Source organism: Sander lucioperca, chromosome 8 (genome assembly GCF_008315115.2).
Source record: "Sander lucioperca isolate FBNREF2018 chromosome 8, SLUC_FBN_1.2, whole genome shotgun sequence".
NCBI classification, from domain to species: domain Eukaryota; kingdom Metazoa; phylum Chordata; class Actinopteri; order Perciformes; family Percidae; genus Sander; species Sander lucioperca.
Window position 1 is genome coordinate 38137309 of NC_050180.1, and position 16493 is coordinate 38153801.

Genomic DNA, 16493 nt, shown 5'->3' on the forward strand with positions numbered 1-16493 from the left:
GAGCTGACCTTCAAAGCTGGAGAACTTATTCTGGTTTTGGATGACAGGTAATGTTTCATAACGCGTCCAATCATGAATCAGCTCTGCTAAAATACCAATTTCAGTGTTTGGTGTTGCAGACTTCCTAATCCAATCAAACTTTATTCATACAGCACAAGTCATACATTAAATGCAACTCCAAGTGCATCATCAGTGATATTCTCAGAGTTTGAAATATAGACAAGCATCCAAGCAAATTTAATATATTTTTCAACTACATGCAGTATAATAAAACACCTGTGCAAATCCTACCTGTGAAATGTCCTAGGGTTTGTTGACAAAGAGGCACACAGAAGTATGCCTCCAAATCCAAATTATGTCACAGAATGTTTATATTTACACATGTACTGTATGTGTGCTTGGTTTAACTTTGTCCATTATTTGAACCTGCAAATTGTTAGTTAAATTAAATAGAGTGACCATAGTGTATGTATATGTATGTATGTATGTATATATATATATATATATATATATATATATATATATATATATATATATATAATCATTTTATACAGCCTTCCTGATTTTAAATTTTCTCCAAATAATTAATAGCGGGGCATAGTCTGTTCTGCAAATAAAGTAAGGAACACACCTGAAGACTGTGTAGGACAATTTTAGAGCTGCAAATATTAATCGATTAGTTGTCAACTCTGAAATTAATCGGCAACTATTTTTTTTATTAGTTTGATTAGTCGGTTTGAGTAATTTCTTAAGACAAAAGTAAAAATTCTTTGATTCCAGCTTGTTAAATGTGAATATCTTCTAGTTTCTTCTCTCCTCTGTGACAGTAAACTGAATATCTTTTGAGGTGTGGACAAAAGACATTTGAGGACGTCATCTTGGGCTTTTTGGGAAACACTGATCCACATTTTTCACCATTTTCTGACAATTTATAGACCAAACAACTAATCGAATAATCGATAAAATAATCAACAGATTAATCGACTATGAAAATAATCGTTAGTTGCAGCTCTACAACATTTTTACATTGAGATGGCTCTCACCGGTCTGAAACTCAGTCGGACACTCAGTATGGCTCACTCTTAAAAGCTCATGCATTGAAGTTTTTCCTATTTCATGATTTTGTTTATAGCGATCCAAACTGGTGGAAAGGAGAGAACCACAGAGGAGTGGGGCTTTTCCCTTCCAACTTTGTCACAACTAATTTGAATGCTGAGCCAGAGACAGGTTAGTCTTTCTATTGAATCTGAAAGTGAACGTTGTACTGTAGCCCCTACAGCACACTGACCTTTGTTTTTTACCTTTTAGAAAGCATACCAGCCTCTATGCTCTTCAGCTATTTGATTTAAACTGGAGCAAATTAGTCTCAGAACTGCTAATTGAACTCACCTTTTCCTCCACAGTGGCTTTTGTTGAAAGGCCAACCAGTCCTGAAGAGACGAGCCTGGAAACCAAAGTTGAGCCTGAGCCCGTCTTCATTGACGAGGTACTACCATTTCCTCTGTACATAAACAATCCCAAACCCACATCACCTCTCAATCAAACTGCCAACCCAACCCTACTTTCTTCTTTCTGCAGGGGAAGATGGACAGAACACAGGCACTGCTGCAGAATGCAGATCCTGCAGATCCGGCTCCTGACTCTCCAGAGCTGATCCAGCTGGAGGGTATAAACCTTAATGCTGGTGTAAATCTACTGCAGACGGTCTGAGCAACAGTGTTGTTTTCTAACTCTTTTGTTTCTGTTCCCCTCCCTAACTGTAAATATCTTAAGGTGCATGTGAACAGATGAACCCGATGATTGATGAGAAGCTACAGGAGATTGACAGGTGGAGTGTTATCGGACGTCTTATATTTATCAGAATTATTATTACTGATTCGTTAAAGGTCACGCTCGGTGTCTGAGATGATCTAAGATCCATTTCAGCTACTACGACGTTTAGGATAAAGATGGAAATGATTGCATTAGCTGTGGAGACTTTTAAAGACAATCTTTAGGGTGTACTTGGACTGTTCTACAAATTCTTATCCAACAAATGTCTCTCTCTATGTTGCAGGAAACACTCAGAGTTGTCGGAGCTAAATTTGAAAGTTATGGAGGCCCTGGAGCTTTACAACAAGCTCATGAACGAGGCTCCATTCTACTCGGCCTACTCCAAGATGCAGGCGCAGTATGCTCCAGCTGGCTCAGCTGTAGCCATGCAGGTCAGAAAAATGCACTCAAGTTGTCCTCTGTGCCGCCCAAAATCTCACTTTAACAATGGTTTAATCTTAAACTTAAACATTTTATTTATGTAGCGCTGCATCGTAGAACATTAATACTACAAGCCTGTCTAAATCAAGTCAGTCAATCAATTAATCAATATCAAAACAGCAGCACACAACCAAATGAAAAGGACACAAGACAAAGAACAAAATAACAGGAGTACCTAGCTCATCCCGCTTCATAATTATACATTTTTAGACTGGATTCCTAGTGGCTGTCTCATGTAGTTACTGTCTACACATGATAGGGGTTTATGTCATATGAAAAGTATTTGAGTTTAGATTTAAAGATCTCCAAAGAGTTGGCTTCTTCATTAGCAAGAGGAATATGGTTCAAAGTGTATTTGTAATTATACAGCATGTCTCCACTCTAAATGACAAGCCACGTACGTACATGATGGTGAATTGCGGTGGACAAATGAATGGGCTTAATTTCTTATTAATTTCTCTAAAATGAATGCAGTGAAATCTTGCATGCTTGGACAACTTCAGATCAAATCATTTAAGTTTGTCAGTGTACTGTATAGGGTTGGGCATCGTTTAGATTTTAACGATTCTGATTCCAATTCCGATTCTTCCTTTCGATTCCGGTTCTTATCGATTCTCGATTCTGATTATTTGAGGGGTGGAGTTGGAACGGGTCACATGCCTATTTTCACAAATAAGAGGAAAGTTTTATTATTATTATTATTTTTTTTTTAAGTTTAGCTTAAGTTCAATATTCACTGTGTAACAGATAAAACATGTCACGGAGCATTATAACATGAGACACCATCAAAACGGCTCTGTATTCTTATACAAGAATGAAAACATAGATACGAGTGTTTTTCTTTTAATAAGCATGGAACATTGAACAGTCAAACACAGAACATTTATCACAAAAGCTAAAGTTATAATAATAAAAAACAATTCCAATAAGAATTAAAGCTGCAAGCAGCGATGGACGGGCCCTCGCTCCTCTGCGAGTGTCGGGGTTACCGGCGGTCGCCGCTCCTTACGACCGTGCATTTGCGTGGCACTCAGACACCGCAAATCGTCACCAATGAAAAGGGAACTCCATGCTGAGTTCAATGATACCTCACACAAGATGCTACGTCATACAGTTTATTAGCTGTTAAAGGGGGCGTGGCTAAAGCATGGGGGTCGGGGCAAACCTTTACCAATAAAAAAGGAAGTCTCTGCTGAGTTCATTGATACCTCACATAAGACTCTACCATAAACGGGTCATCATGTATGAAAGGGGGCGTGGCTAAGCACAGAGGGGCGGGCCAAACAATCACCAATGAATAAGGAGCTCTCTGCTGAGTTCAATGATATCTCACACAAGGGTATACCTTAAACGGTGTAAATGCTATGAAAGGGGGCGTGGCTTGAACATAGGGGGCGGGCCGAACCATCACCAATGAAGAAGGAACTCTCTGCTGAGTTCATTGATACCTCACACAATGGTCAACCTTAAATCGTTCAAATGTTATAAAAAGGGGCGTGGCTAAATTATAGGGGCCGGGTCAACCCATCACCAATTAAAAAGGAAGTATCTGCTGAGTTCAATGATACCTCACACAAGGGTCTACCTTAATCGGTTCAAATGTTATGAAAGGGGGCGTGGCTTAAGCATAGGGGGCGGGCCAAAACATCACCAATGAAGAAGGAACTCTCTGCTGAGTTCATTGATACCTCACACAATGGTCAACCTTAAATCGTTCAAATGTTAGGAAAGGGGGCGTGGCTTAGCCATAGGGGGCGGGCCAAACAATCACCAATGAAGAAGGAACTCTCTGCTGAGTTCAATGACACCTCACACAAGACTCTACCTTAAACGGTGGGCTGAGTAAGTGGGCGTGGTTATATTATAGGGGCCGGCTCATTGTCACACGCAGACCACACATTCTAAGTTTCATGTAAATTGGATGATGTTTGTCATATAAGGCGCATTTCCTGTTGCCAGCGGGGGGCGCTATGACCAAAAGTCAAATATGGCCTGTACGTGTCCTCAGGCCTGGACCCTTGTCAATCGTGAGAATTTTCGGGCAGATACTACAACGTACACTCAAGTTATAACAATTTATTTGTTCATCGCTCAACACTCAAAATGGCCGCCACGCCCACACCGTCAGACGAAAAGTTTTTCTTTGAATAACTTTTCATCTTTAAGGTGTTGGGATGATAGAGACCAAGTTTGAAGTACATCGGATGAAATCTCTAGGAGGAGTTCGTTAAAGTATAGCACCTTGACTTTTAGGCCTACTTCCTGTTGCCACTAGGGGGCGCTATGACTTTAAGTAAATATCGGCCTTTATTTGTCCTCAGGGTTGGACTCATGAATCCTGAAAAGTTTCGAGCCAATCGGACAATGTACACTCGAGTTACACCCACTTCCTGTTTCGGCGGCGAAACGCACAAAATGGCCGCCCCGCCACGGCCATGCCCTATGACGAAAAGTTTTTCTTTTAACAACTTTTCATCTTTAATGTCTTAAGATGGCACAGACCGAATTTGAAGTTGATCGGATGAAATCTCTAGGAGGAGTTCGTTAAAGTACGACATGTGGAAATGGCCAAAATCGCACTAATTTCGAACTTTGAAATCAAAATGGCGGACTTCCTGTTGGGCTTAGGGTATGGCTTCAATGACGTTTTTTGTACATCTTGACATGATACATATGTGTACCAAGTTTCGTGAGTCTACGTTAAACGCACTGCAGGGGCTCAATTTTCTTAACTTTGTAGGGGGCGCTAGCGAGCCATTTTTGCGCGCCTATTCCCGAAACCCTTAAAATACGTACATTTTCACCAGACTTGATGCGACCGCCAAATTTGGTGAGTTTTTGAATATGTTAAGCCCCTCAAAAAGCCAATTCATTTGCCGGGAAAAGAATAATAATAATTCCTTCAGTTTCAATAGGCTTCGCCGCTGTCGGCGCTCGGGCCCTAAATATCAGTACTTTTTTTGTAAACTGAAATGTAACCTGCATAATTGAACATCGGCACACTCTCATTCTATTGATCTCTAGATGTGATGTGTTTTTTTTATTTTATAGAGACAACAGAGGATTAATGTATGAGGTAAATCATTCAGAGCAGGCACATGATTATATTTTTATTATATTTTAGTCTCCATATTTTCTTTCTCACATCCTACCCTCGTGTGTTATATTTGGCCAGCAGAGCAGTTGGATTTTTTTTGGCTTCTTCTGCTTGTCCTGATAGCTTGACATTCAGTCAGCTTTTTTCCCTCACTAGAGAGTTGGAGGCTGCCTGGGTTTTCTTAGCAGTGGCTGTTTTCTCTGTAATGATTGATGTCACTGTCTCTCCCCCGTGGTTTAGAAAAATGTCCACTGCACTGGGCAGGCCCACACCGGAGTGCTGCCCTATTTATTTTTCTTCAGCTGTTATTCTTTTGCCCTTTATTTGCATTGTACTGTAACGTTCTTTACGAGGATGTTGTTGCACCTGCAGGGACAAAGATTTTGTTTTACATAATCACTTAAAGTTGGAGACGTATTGTATTGCTAAAATTGCCAGCAATGTTTAATATGGGCAATAAAGTTCAAAAATAAAAAAATAAAAAGTTGGAGACATAAAATCCTGATACTATTCATAGCAACACGACCTGACTTACTTTAATAGTCTGCGCGTTATACAACCAACAACGACTTGTGTTTTTATATCTCTTATTCTGTATCTAACTCCCAGTAGCCAGACATGTTCTGGAGGCCAAACATTCAGTGATGGACTTCTCTTTCATTAGTGTTGGTAGGGTCAACGACAGACACAGGTGATATTAATTTACTGAGGAAATGGAAAGAAACTCTGTATGTATAACCTCCAGAAACTTGCATCTGAAAGGGTTGAATGAAAATCTGGGCATTAGAGTATTATAATGGTTTAATGAAAGAGAATTTTGTATTTTTAATACTTAAAGGAATAATTTGATTTGGGAAATACACCTATTTGCTTTCTTGCCAAGAGTTAGATAAGAAGATACCCCTGTCATGCTAGCCTGGCTCTGGCCAAAGCTAATAACATATGCCCACCAGCACCTCTGCAATGTTGCCAGATCTGACTGACCAATTAGAGCTTAGTTTTTTATATATTCCTTAAAAAACTGATAAAGTAGTACACACTTTTTTCAGCAAGTCAGTTAGTGTCCGAGTCAGTCAAAGTTATTTAGCACTCAGTGGACTGTTAAAACACTCTTCATATCCCTCTACACTTCACTCTACATATTTTTATTGAAGAAGAATTGTTATATTAATCACGCTCTTAGCACGTATTAAAGCCGACCTGCTCCTCTCCCTCTGGTCTGCTCAGGGCTACCTTGGCCCGGCCGGCGGTCCCTACCTTCCTCCAGTGATGCCCCAGGTTCCACCTGCGCAGCCCTACACTCTGCCCAGCGACCAGCCCGGACAGCTCCACTCACTGCCCCCCAACGTCTCAGCCCCACCCAACAGCCAAGCTCAGCCTCCCTACATGAGGTAAGGAAACAGCCCCACCACTGTGAACAGGATCTCTTAGGCTGTTAGAGTAAAAGCTCTGCAAAGATATTCCAAATACAAATAATGACAAGGCTCATGTCATGATGTGATTTATTCAAGATGGATTTATACCTCAGGTCCTTGGCATAAACAAGCTACTTGTTTTGAATATTGGGTTTTATGAACTTGTGTTTTTACTGCTATGTGTATATTTTCATTATTAAGTTAGAAATGAAGCTCTTCAGTAAACATTTTATTATTTTTACACGAGAGATCTAGAAAGCTCATGAAAAAGGTCTGAGAGGATCTACTTTTTTTTTTATTCGCTACATGCAAACTAGTCTACAGTGCTCAGCATAAGTGAGTACACCCATGCTAAAGTTGACTAAAAAGAGGAATAAAAAAAATCATCTTTTGGAAATTGATCTCAATGCCTTAATTAAATTTTTTTTTCCAATTTTCACCAATTTTCACCAATTTTCTTTGTGAATGAATAATGTATCGTAAATAGATAAATGTTCTTCCTTAAAATACAGGGGGCATAAGTAAGTACATCCCTATGTTAAATTCCCATAGAGGAAGGCAGATTTTTGTTTTTAAAGGCCAGTTATTTCATGGATCCAGGATATTATGCATCCTGATAAAGTTCCCTTGGCCTTTGGAATTAAAATAGCCCCACATCATCATACCCTTCACCATACCTAGAGATTGGCATGGGGTACTTTCCATAAGATCATCTCTCAATGCAAATCAAACCAGCTATTAGGCTAACTGAAATAAAACCATGGGTGGATATCTGTTGCCTTGGGCTTCCTTTTGTGTTGGCATTTTAAACTCCGGTGGAGTTATGAGGACTATGGTTAACCTTTTCTCAGATCTCTGCAGGGTAAATCCAGACAGCTAGCTAGACTATCTGTCCAATCTGAGTTTTCTGTTGCACGACTAAAACAACTTTTAAACGTATACATGTTCCACCAAAACAAGTTCCTTTTGAGCCTATTTTGCAGTGGCACCGCAGCTTTTCTCCGGTTCTTAGCACCGCCCAAGACGATTGTGATTGGTTTAAAGAAATGCCAATAAACCAGAGCACGTTTTCCTCCCGTCCCCGAATGCTATGTGGAGTAGCCAGGCTCTCCTCCAGCGCGTTTTGGAGGAGGGTCTGGCGAAGCGAGACTACATGCAAACACACTATACTTTTTACATGTTGAGACTCTTTGTTGGTATTAATTGTCACATCTGTATTCTTTTCACAGCAGTGGTATGAACGCTCAGTACATGAACCAAGCTCCTGGAGCTCCTTACCCACACATGGACATGTCGACCTATCACAACTCCAACATGCCTCCTGTGTCCTATCCTGTGGCTGCTCCTCCTCACCAGGCTCCTCAGCAGCAGCAGGCGGCATATTATCAGCAGCCTTTGCTGTAAAACTCCTACTGACCGTAGACCTAAGATGAATACACGCATCAGATATTTCGTGTGTGTGTGTCTGTGTCTGTGTGTGTGTGTCTGTCTGTGTGTGTGTCTGTGTGTCTGTGCCTGATGAGCTGAATGGAACACACCCTGCGAAAGTTGAATTAACTGCGGCGTGTATGTAATGCAGGTCTGTTGTTCATCTGAGTCAGGACACTCTCTGTGCGCATGTCCTCAGCTACTGTATGCGAGGCTAAACATGGCGCCAGGAGTTTTCGCCTGTTCTTCACTGCTTTTTCCTGGCTGACAGTGAACACGGCGCTGGTCTTCACAGAAGAAGAGTTGGGTTTGCCCACCAATACAGGACCATGTAATAATGAGCAGCCTATTTTGACAATTCATAGTTCATCACAATGCTACTCCCAAACATTGCTTTTTTCTGAATTGACCCCCTTCAAAGAATTCACGCAACATGTGCTCTTCTGAGGTGGTAAGATAGGGTCAGCCATGTCCACACTAATGTAGATAAATGAGAAAACATTTTTTCTACCTTGATTATATGGGCAATGTGGCGAAAGCAATCCCTCTGTTTAGCCACAGTACAGCCCATATAGCATAATAGAAGATCAATGTAACTACATGCGCAAGTCAGAATTGAATAGACTAAAATAGCAGCTCTGCATGTAAAATGCAAGTAAAACGTGAGCCTTTACGCAAGCCTTTGCACAGCTGGTCTAAACGGCTGTATTGATCAAAACTTAAAAAGCATATCTGTTCTGGCAGATGCTTGTGAGACAGATTACTGAAAAACGCGGCTGAAACGTGTCCAGTATAGCCAGCTTGCAGCTGCTTGCTAGTGTGGATTGAACACCATTTGACACCGAAATGGCATTTTCAAATGTATCTACGCATTAATGTGAACATGCCCTAAATGTTTTGTTTTTCTTATAGTTTTTAATGACCATCTTGTTTTTAAGTCTGTAGGTGAATTCATCTGAAGGCAGGTACAGTTTATTCTGACCATCTCTTTGTCCTCTACTGCAGTTTGCACTGAATGATCGAAACAACATTTTTTGGTGAGATTGGTGAGTCTGTTTCTGCAAAGTCAGCTGTTATTAAAAGGCAGGAGCTCCGTTTTTTTCTTCTCACCAGCATTCATCAGTTTAGCTCATCTGTTTTCTGAAGAGAAGTCCACACTATATTTTCAACCATCAGACATGTATGTTAACAGTTATATTTGTGTAAATGGTTAAAAACAATACTTTTCCTTAAACTCACTGCCTTGTAATGCATTCTGTGGTTGCATTTGCGATATTTAAGATGACATTTTCTGTGTGTGTGTGTGCACATATTTGTTTGTTTTTTTACATGTTTGTATGTGTTTGAGGGTTTACCCATAATTCATCTTTGTAAAATTACACTGATTTTCACAAGGATCAGATTTTAGGGTAAACTGAGAAATAGTTAGATCTCTTTGTGTGTTTTTTTTAATCTGGTGAAATGCTGCATCTGTTCATGATTATAACATCTGTACCCTGCTGCCTCTCATCTTCATCTGTGGATTCTCTTCCACTTAGCGGAAACCTGTTAGAAGTCCATGTTTTATGCAAATGCACGATACTGAGATTTATCATGTCTATATACTTAAATTTCAAAATTGTCAATGGCCTCGTCTGTACTTTGATTTATATATATATATTGAGACATTATACATGTATAATTTACATGGCTGGAGAATGTGTAATTATTATTCTTAGTTTTGCTTCTACTTTTACCTTTTTATTTTCCAGGCATGATGAAACAATTAGTTACTGTTAATAAGAATAAGAAGGAAAGTAAGAGATCATGTTTCAAATCTACTCTTGTTTTTTTTCAGTTTGGGGGTGAAAATCAAGGAGCAGCTTTCATAGAATCTACAGTCATGTTGCAGTAGCTCCGTAGTTATAATTCTAGCCAGAACTGTCTATATTTTCTTTATGGCCTCATATTTAAGGCATTGTATATTAGATGTAAAATACCTGGTTTTGTTGGTTGCATTGCCATTGCACCTTAGCTTTGTAAACATTTATTTACCACTGGATGCCTTGTTTTTCTGTAGAAATCAAAGAATGACACAGACACAACTTTGGCGACTAACTTCAGTCTCAGAATCCGCTGGATATGTATAATTCTGTATATTTAAAATATTCCAGGAAAAGTTCCTTTATCCAGGATTTTAAGACTGCTTTTTTAACAGAGCAAACATAGTATTCTTTGAAATAAAAAGAAATGTACCTGTGTTGAAGGTGGTCTTTTTTTTTTTAACTTACTTTTCCCTATGGATGCTTTTAAGTAATTACATTTAAAAAATTAAGAGGAAGATGATTAGCCTCGCAACTAATTAGTCTCCGATTCCCTGCACACTTCACCAGCTGCACGTCATGAACAAGCTTATAATATGGTCATTATTCAGAAGGTATAATTTATTCATTGAACTTAGCCTTTTTATAGTTTCTCTTTACTTTTCAAAAAGCTGCACCGGGGCTCCTTTGAATGCCAGGGTCATTCTGGTGGCAAAGTGCAGGTAAAACTGTTCTCTTTAATTCACTGTTCAAGGCCAGACACCAGGCTGTTATCCAGGATGCCACCGAGATAGAACACCGTGTTTAGGCTCTCCGCAGACCTGCAGTGAGATAGTCTGAAAGCAGCACAGCTGGTGAGGATGACTGAGGAGGTTTTATCATCTGTTGTTTGTCCTAGTTTATTTGCTGGGATAAAACTGGTCTTTTTTTGTTTGTTTTATTTTTATGTGAGGAACACAGCACTACACTAAATCAGTAAGTGATTGTGTTGGGTTACAATTGTACATACAATACTTTAAATATATTGAGTATAGCATATATTCAAATATTTTCTATTTATCATAAAAGAAACTTAGTTACCAGTCATTATGGAAAATGTTTTGAAAAAAGCACTTTTAATCATGTTAATATTCAAACCATTCATCTTGTTTTTTTAAAGATGAAGTTTGGTTTTTCTTTATAACCTAGTTATACTACAGTATTTGTAGTGGGACATAATTCCATTTTTTATGAGGGTTGTTGTTTTTAATGCAATGAAGAGAATGCATTTGCCTGAACTCTCAAGCCAAATGCCAGGTCATGCTGGTGAAGTGTTTATGATGCGTTCAGATGCACCTCGTAAAGTCCAACATCAGAATCTGAATCATTGGGAAAGTATTTGCACAAGAAATTTGTTTTTTCAAAGCTCTCAATGGACTTACACAAAAATAGGCATACAGCTAAAATCCACAATAACGAATAAAAGACAAGAGCGCAAAGGGTGCTGGAATAATTATGGAATGGTTCATGTAACAGGTTGCTTTAGGCTACATGAGGTAGCCTACGTGGATATGACATTTGACTATAAACTGTTTATAGGGCATACAGAGTGTGCTTAGATTATTATTGACAGTGATGACATTAAAATGTTAAAATAGTATGAATGCAAACTATAAAACATAATTTACAGTTACAGCGGATGCTTATTAGTGTTACAGGGTGCACAGGGATTGTTCCTGACACTAGTTGACTGGTGTCAACATAACAATGTTTAAACATAGGCCTTCTCTCACGTGTACAACTCGTTTAGACTAGTTGGACATTTCACTCAAACGAGGTGATGGATTGATGGCTCCTAGGCTAGCCCTATATGTTGGTCTTTCATGCGTATCTTAAGCTGCATTGCTGAAATTCAGAATATCTGCGTTGTCATTGAACGCAGCACTACTGAAGCCCAGTGTGATAGGAGTGGAGGGGGAGGGCTAGTATCAGTGGTCGCGCTGATACACGGGCTTCATCTATTCTGTGCAGACCTACTGCAGAGTGGGACACATCTTTTTCTCTTCTGTTGTCGTGAAGCGGAACCGGAGCAAAGCTGGAGCCCGCGGTCCACTGCCCACTACCGGAGCAGCAGCAGTTCCAGTGGAGCGGTACGGAAAGGCAGCCTCCGCCTTGGACCGATGAACTGGCTGAGATGTCCCGGCACATCTACACCCGACACGGGATAGGAGAAGGGATGCAGAAGCCCGTGTTTCAGGTAGGAAAAAAAAAACACAAATCACGTGAAATCACCGAGGCTCTTCTTCCTCTTGTCTTATAGTTATTTGAATCAATTATAAGCACAGCCAAACATGTGAATAAGAATAATAGGCTATTATTGATTGGGAAAAAATGTGTTAGGCTATTGGAGATCAATACCTACACTCCTACTGAAACAGCAATATTGAAAATGGATTGTAAAAATTGAACTCTAATCCCCACAGACACACCAAACTCATCATTCTGCTCTATGTTTAACTAAAGCTGCATGTTAGGCCTATATCTAATGAGCCCCCTGAGGTGCTATTAATCAAACACAAGCTCAGGTCCTGCAGTAAGGTGAGAATTTGATTTATTCAAAAAGAAATTAGGTTCTTAATTATTAAACATTTTCTCTAGAACTCCACTCATGATGTATGAGGTGGTCAAAGTCACTTTTTCCACAAAAGAACTATATTTTTACCACTGAAGCAGAATTTTGTAAACATTGTTGATACAGAACAGGGCTTTTTTGTACCTCTGCATCAGTACTTGTGGTGTCACTGTTAAATGCATGCATTACTATGTGCAAAAGATAAATAGCCTACAGAGGACATGTACAGACAGATGGTATCTAGGGTCTAGAGGGTCTGCAAGGTGCAAGAGAACACAGACAGCATCGGAAGGAATAAACAGCAGATAAATTAGTAAGATAATAAATGCTTTTGATTGTAGAGCTGAAACAATTCATTATTTATTTAATCAATTAGTTGTTTGGCAGAAGATTAACTGTATTTTGATAATTGACTATGTCATTTTTAGGCATAAATGCTGAACATTACCCAGTCCCAACTTGTTAAATGTGAGTATTTGCTAATTGTTGTTGTCTAATGTTAGTCTGGCCATCACCAGACCGAGCTCAATCTTTTAAGAGCTGCAGGGCGAAATCAAATCGCTGGCAGATCGGGCTGGGTTTACCCAGTCTAGTCTAATGTGATAGTACCGGTAAAATCAGGGAAAGTTTGAACATACAGCTCCATGGCTACTGAGCAAATTCAATCTGTTGATGATGACCCATTGATACAGTCGAAAGCTCCAGAAAAAGCGTGTAACGTGGAACTTGAGTTGAAACAGTTTTGTCAACTGAATATCTTCAGGTTTTGGACTGTTGGTTAGAAAAATCAAGCAATCTGTGGATGTCATCTTGGGCTTTGATTGGCATTTTTTTCACAATTTTACAGAAAATAATTAGCATATTAATGGAAAATGAAAATTACAGTTTGTTGCATCGCTAGATGAATGTAATACATAAATGCAGTTCCAAGTAAGTAGCAGTCTGTTTTGGAACTAGCATTCACTTACCCCAGATACACTCCAGTGCCTCACATACAGTCATTTATCATATTCCGCCCCTCCTCTTGTGTCTCAGGTGAGGTGTTACCTCATTTATTCCTCAAGCACTAAAACAAACTGGCTACATATGAAAGTGGGTCACACAGAGTGCATCTGTGCAGCTTAGCAACGTTCATGCAAAATAAATGTACTATGGATTTTGGTCTAAGAAAGCAGTAAAAGACTGACTTCATATTATCAGGTCGTCACAGAGGACAATAAGCAGCTGCAGAGAGTCAGAGCCCTGTCACCCCCCCCACCCCCAGGGACTGAAATGCTGTTTTTAATGGGGGTTGCTGGAGGAAAGGTGACATTGAGTTAGTGTGGAAGAGAGTAAGGGGTAGCCTAAATATAGGTATAAGATACAGCAACAACAGAATCACAAATACAGAATATGAAAAGCAGAATTTTATTTGTATGTGTGTGTTTTGTCCTCAGGCTAACAGAGGGACGTACTCCAGACGTAGCCGGCTGAAAAGGTCCGACGGCAGCACCACCTCCACCAGCTTCATCCTCAGACAGGTAGGACAAGACAAACTTCTCCTACTAGTGGTGAGAGTCTAAGGTATAACAAAGACCGGCTGATCTATAAACAGATTTAGCAGATCTTTTGTTTTTTTCCATATTTATTTTGGCAGCATATTTTGAGCTGTCCTCACATCCAAGGGATGCCATTTACTGGGAGCAACATAACTTTTTCTGGGTGAAATTACTTATGAAACGTCTCACTATTTTTCTGTGAAAGTCTGTGATCAGATTTATCCATTCATCTTTCAAAAGCACCCAGTTTTGAAAGCGCGATACCAATCCCAGCACTGACAGTGAATGCTGAACACATTTGGGGACTTGTCATTTAAAGAAACTCTTGTTGAAATTCCTCCTTATCTTTTGTAAAAACTTGAAAAAGTGAGTTTTCTGACAGCAGTGTACCTCGGTTGGCTTCTGACCTCAGTTCATTTCAAAACTTTTAGTATCACTCATAAAAGTTTGATTCAAGTGAAAAGTGAACAAAGGTGCTACAGTATGACATCAAACAGCCTCTGCTGTAGTTTAGGGAAGGAGGGCCTTGATTTGTAATCCTGGAAATTCAGCCCGCTCCGCTGCTTAAGAGCTATCAGCCATGTTTAATTCATAAGGTCGGGGTTAGGCAGGGTCGTTTGAATGCCGCCTCCTTTATGCTGTATGTGCCAATGTAAAACAAATTCAAATTAGTTTCCGGTATTAAGTCCCTTCTGTAATTCATAATACACAGGAGAATTACCCTGGTCGTTGACATCCTGCTAACAAGTTACCAAGGGAACTGAGGCTGCAGAGGCCATTTAGCGGCGCAAGGATAGTTTGTCACCCTCTCTTTCTTTTTCAATGCCTCTTTCACTTTTTCACTTCTCCATCATTGTACCACACTGAGGAGATGCGGTAACAGCAAATCAAAACGAATCAGGTTGGAGGCTTTTCAACGTGGACATGCGAACAAAAGCGCACGACAGCTTGTCAAACCCAACAGCCTGATGTGAGTGATGATAGTGTCAAGTGCTCAGATCTGTGGCTGCCACATTTTCTATCACATGTAGGTCATGTTTGTACGTGTGAGATTGTATTGGGTGAGTAGATGAGTCCTGAGGCATGAAGGTCACACATATCATCATTTTTGAGGCAATATTCAGTCTGTTTTGTTTAATAGCATTTCAACTAAACCTGTTCAGTATAGACAGTATAGCTACAGAGCAGTTGTTGGATTCTCATGAATAGTACAGTCCTTTAGAGTTATTCATGGATTTGTGTTTTAATTACACACCAGTGTATGTACTGTACGTTCAACCTGTTGACATCTGCCATTAATTATTGAATGCCCACTGCATGAAAGCGGCAGGTAGTAATTATGTGGCTCACAGGAAGGAGGAAGAACAAGATGTATTAGACAGAAAGAACAAAACAAGCAGAAATTAAAAAACAAAGAACGGATAAAAAAAGAAGAAAGACACAAGGACGTAGAAATGTACACATAAAATCTCTTGCTCACTGCTTTCCCTCACAGATTTCTTTAACACCCCCGCTGTGATTTGTGTCATCACCGGTGTGATCGTCATCAGGTGAGAAGAGGAGCAGTGGGCTCTCTTTGATTCCCTTGTGTATCCATAGTAACAGCTGCCCATCAACAACAGGGGTCAAGCCCCGAAGGTTGATTAGCAGGAAACTGCACCTCCTCCTCCTTTTCAGCAGATAGTACAATGTTTTTTTTAAATAAATGCTCACTTAAAAGAAGAGAACGCTGAGAAAAATGCTTTAAATAAAAGTTATATCAGGTTTATTCTCCAAACCATTGGGATATCTTACGCTTTCATTTAAGACTTAAATAACATTTACAGATTTTTTGGGGCATTTTTTCCCTTTATTAGATAGTGACAGTGGATAGACAGGAAAGGTGGGAGAGAGATGGGGGATGACACGTAGCAAAGGGCCGCAGGTCGGACTTGAACCCGGGCCGCTGCAAAGGACTCAGCCTACATGGGGCGCACACTCTTACTGGGTGAGCTAGAGGTCGCACCACATTTACAGAAAGTTTGACAGGATCTCAATCCTCATCCTTATCCCAGTTCTGTGCTTTCACATCATGCTTTTCTGGCACATGGCAAAAGCCTAGACAGAAGGGTTATTCAGCTTCATTCAGTTGTTTAACTCCTGAATGGAGAATTGTCTTTAAGAGCAAAATTAGGGTGTTGTGTTGCATTCAGGGGTGTGTTAAAGCCCCTGAAAACTTGGTTTCAAATCTCAAGTATTTCTCTATCAAGGGTCTAACACACAGAAACTCAGCGAATGTGCTTCATCAGGACTGTGTGGGTGTTGTTTGATCAGATTGGATTGACTGTATTGGCAACATAGGCAAACAAC

The 16493-nt window shown here is 39.9% G+C and overlaps 2 protein-coding genes across 4 annotated transcripts in view; both read left to right on the forward strand.

The window, feature by feature from the left end:
• stam2 (signal transducing adaptor molecule (SH3 domain and ITAM motif) 2) overlaps window positions 1–10433 on the forward strand; it is a 19553-nt gene extending 9120 nt beyond the window's left edge. Inside the window, exons 7-14 of the mRNA XM_031323084.2 lie at window positions 1–47; window positions 1133–1227; window positions 1404–1486; window positions 1579–1666; window positions 1774–1828; window positions 2057–2204; window positions 6578–6741; window positions 7995–10433. The exon at window positions 1–47 is cut by the window's left edge and continues 152 nt beyond it. Of these exons, the coding sequence (XP_031178944.1) occupies window positions 1–47; window positions 1133–1227; window positions 1404–1486; window positions 1579–1666; window positions 1774–1828; window positions 2057–2204; window positions 6578–6741; window positions 7995–8169 (855 nt within the window). The 3' untranslated portion in view covers window positions 8170–10433. The remainder of the gene's footprint in view (window positions 48–1132; window positions 1228–1403; window positions 1487–1578; window positions 1667–1773; window positions 1829–2056; window positions 2205–6577; window positions 6742–7994) is intronic.
• A 1522-nt stretch (window positions 10434–11955) lies between these two features.
• The window catches only part of cacnb4a (calcium channel, voltage-dependent, beta 4a subunit), a 37982-nt gene continuing 33444 nt past the window's right edge, over window positions 11956–16493 (forward strand). For all 3 annotated transcript variants that reach the window (XM_031322731.2, XM_031322877.2, XM_031322809.2), the window contains exons 1-2: window positions 11956–12231; window positions 14043–14126. In XM_031322731.2, coding sequence (XP_031178591.1) covers window positions 12169–12231; window positions 14043–14126 — 147 coding nt within the window. In that variant the 5' untranslated portion in view covers window positions 11956–12168. The remainder of the gene's footprint in view (window positions 12232–14042; window positions 14127–16493) is intronic.